Raw genomic sequence first — 368 nt, forward strand, 5'->3', positions numbered from 1 at the left:
CCAGGCTCCCGAGTCTCCTCACGCTCCCTGAGCCCGCCCAAACCCGCCCGGGACTGGAGGTTACCCCGGCGCCAGGGGAGGAGCGGAGCACCGGGTCTGCTGCAGCTGCTGGCACTTGGCTCCAGCTCACACTCCCGGTTCTGTTTCTCGGGTCCGCGTTCCCCGCGCGACCGTCGTGTGGCGGCTCCCTGCGTTGACGCAAGGGTCCTGGTCGATGGCTGCGCCGGGGTGGGGGCGCTGGGTCCTCGGCCTCGGGCCCCTCCTGCTCCAGGTCTTCCTCCCTTTCCAGCTGGTCGCAGGGCGCTGGGGTCCGGAGGGCGCGGGGGGCGGCGTGCGCCGAGGTGAGCCTGGGCGGCGGAGGGCGGTCT

General features: G+C 73.6%; 1 protein-coding gene across 1 annotated transcript in view; it reads left to right on the top strand.

Moving 5' to 3' along the window:
- The first annotated feature begins 45 nt into the window (after positions 1-45).
- Positions 46-368, top strand: part of CHRNA5 (cholinergic receptor, nicotinic, alpha 5 (neuronal)) — a 31390-nt gene continuing 31067 nt past the window's right edge. The window contains exon 1 of the mRNA XM_010843288.1: positions 46-341. Within this exon, the coding sequence (XP_010841590.1) occupies positions 215-341 (127 nt within the window). The 5' untranslated portion in view covers positions 46-214. The remainder of the gene's footprint in view (positions 342-368) is intronic.

Source organism: Bison bison, unplaced genomic scaffold (assembly GCF_000754665.1).
Source record: "Bison bison bison isolate TAMUID 2011002044 unplaced genomic scaffold, Bison_UMD1.0 scf7180017864181, whole genome shotgun sequence".
Classification (NCBI taxonomy): Eukaryota; Metazoa; Chordata; class Mammalia; order Artiodactyla; family Bovidae; genus Bison; species Bison bison.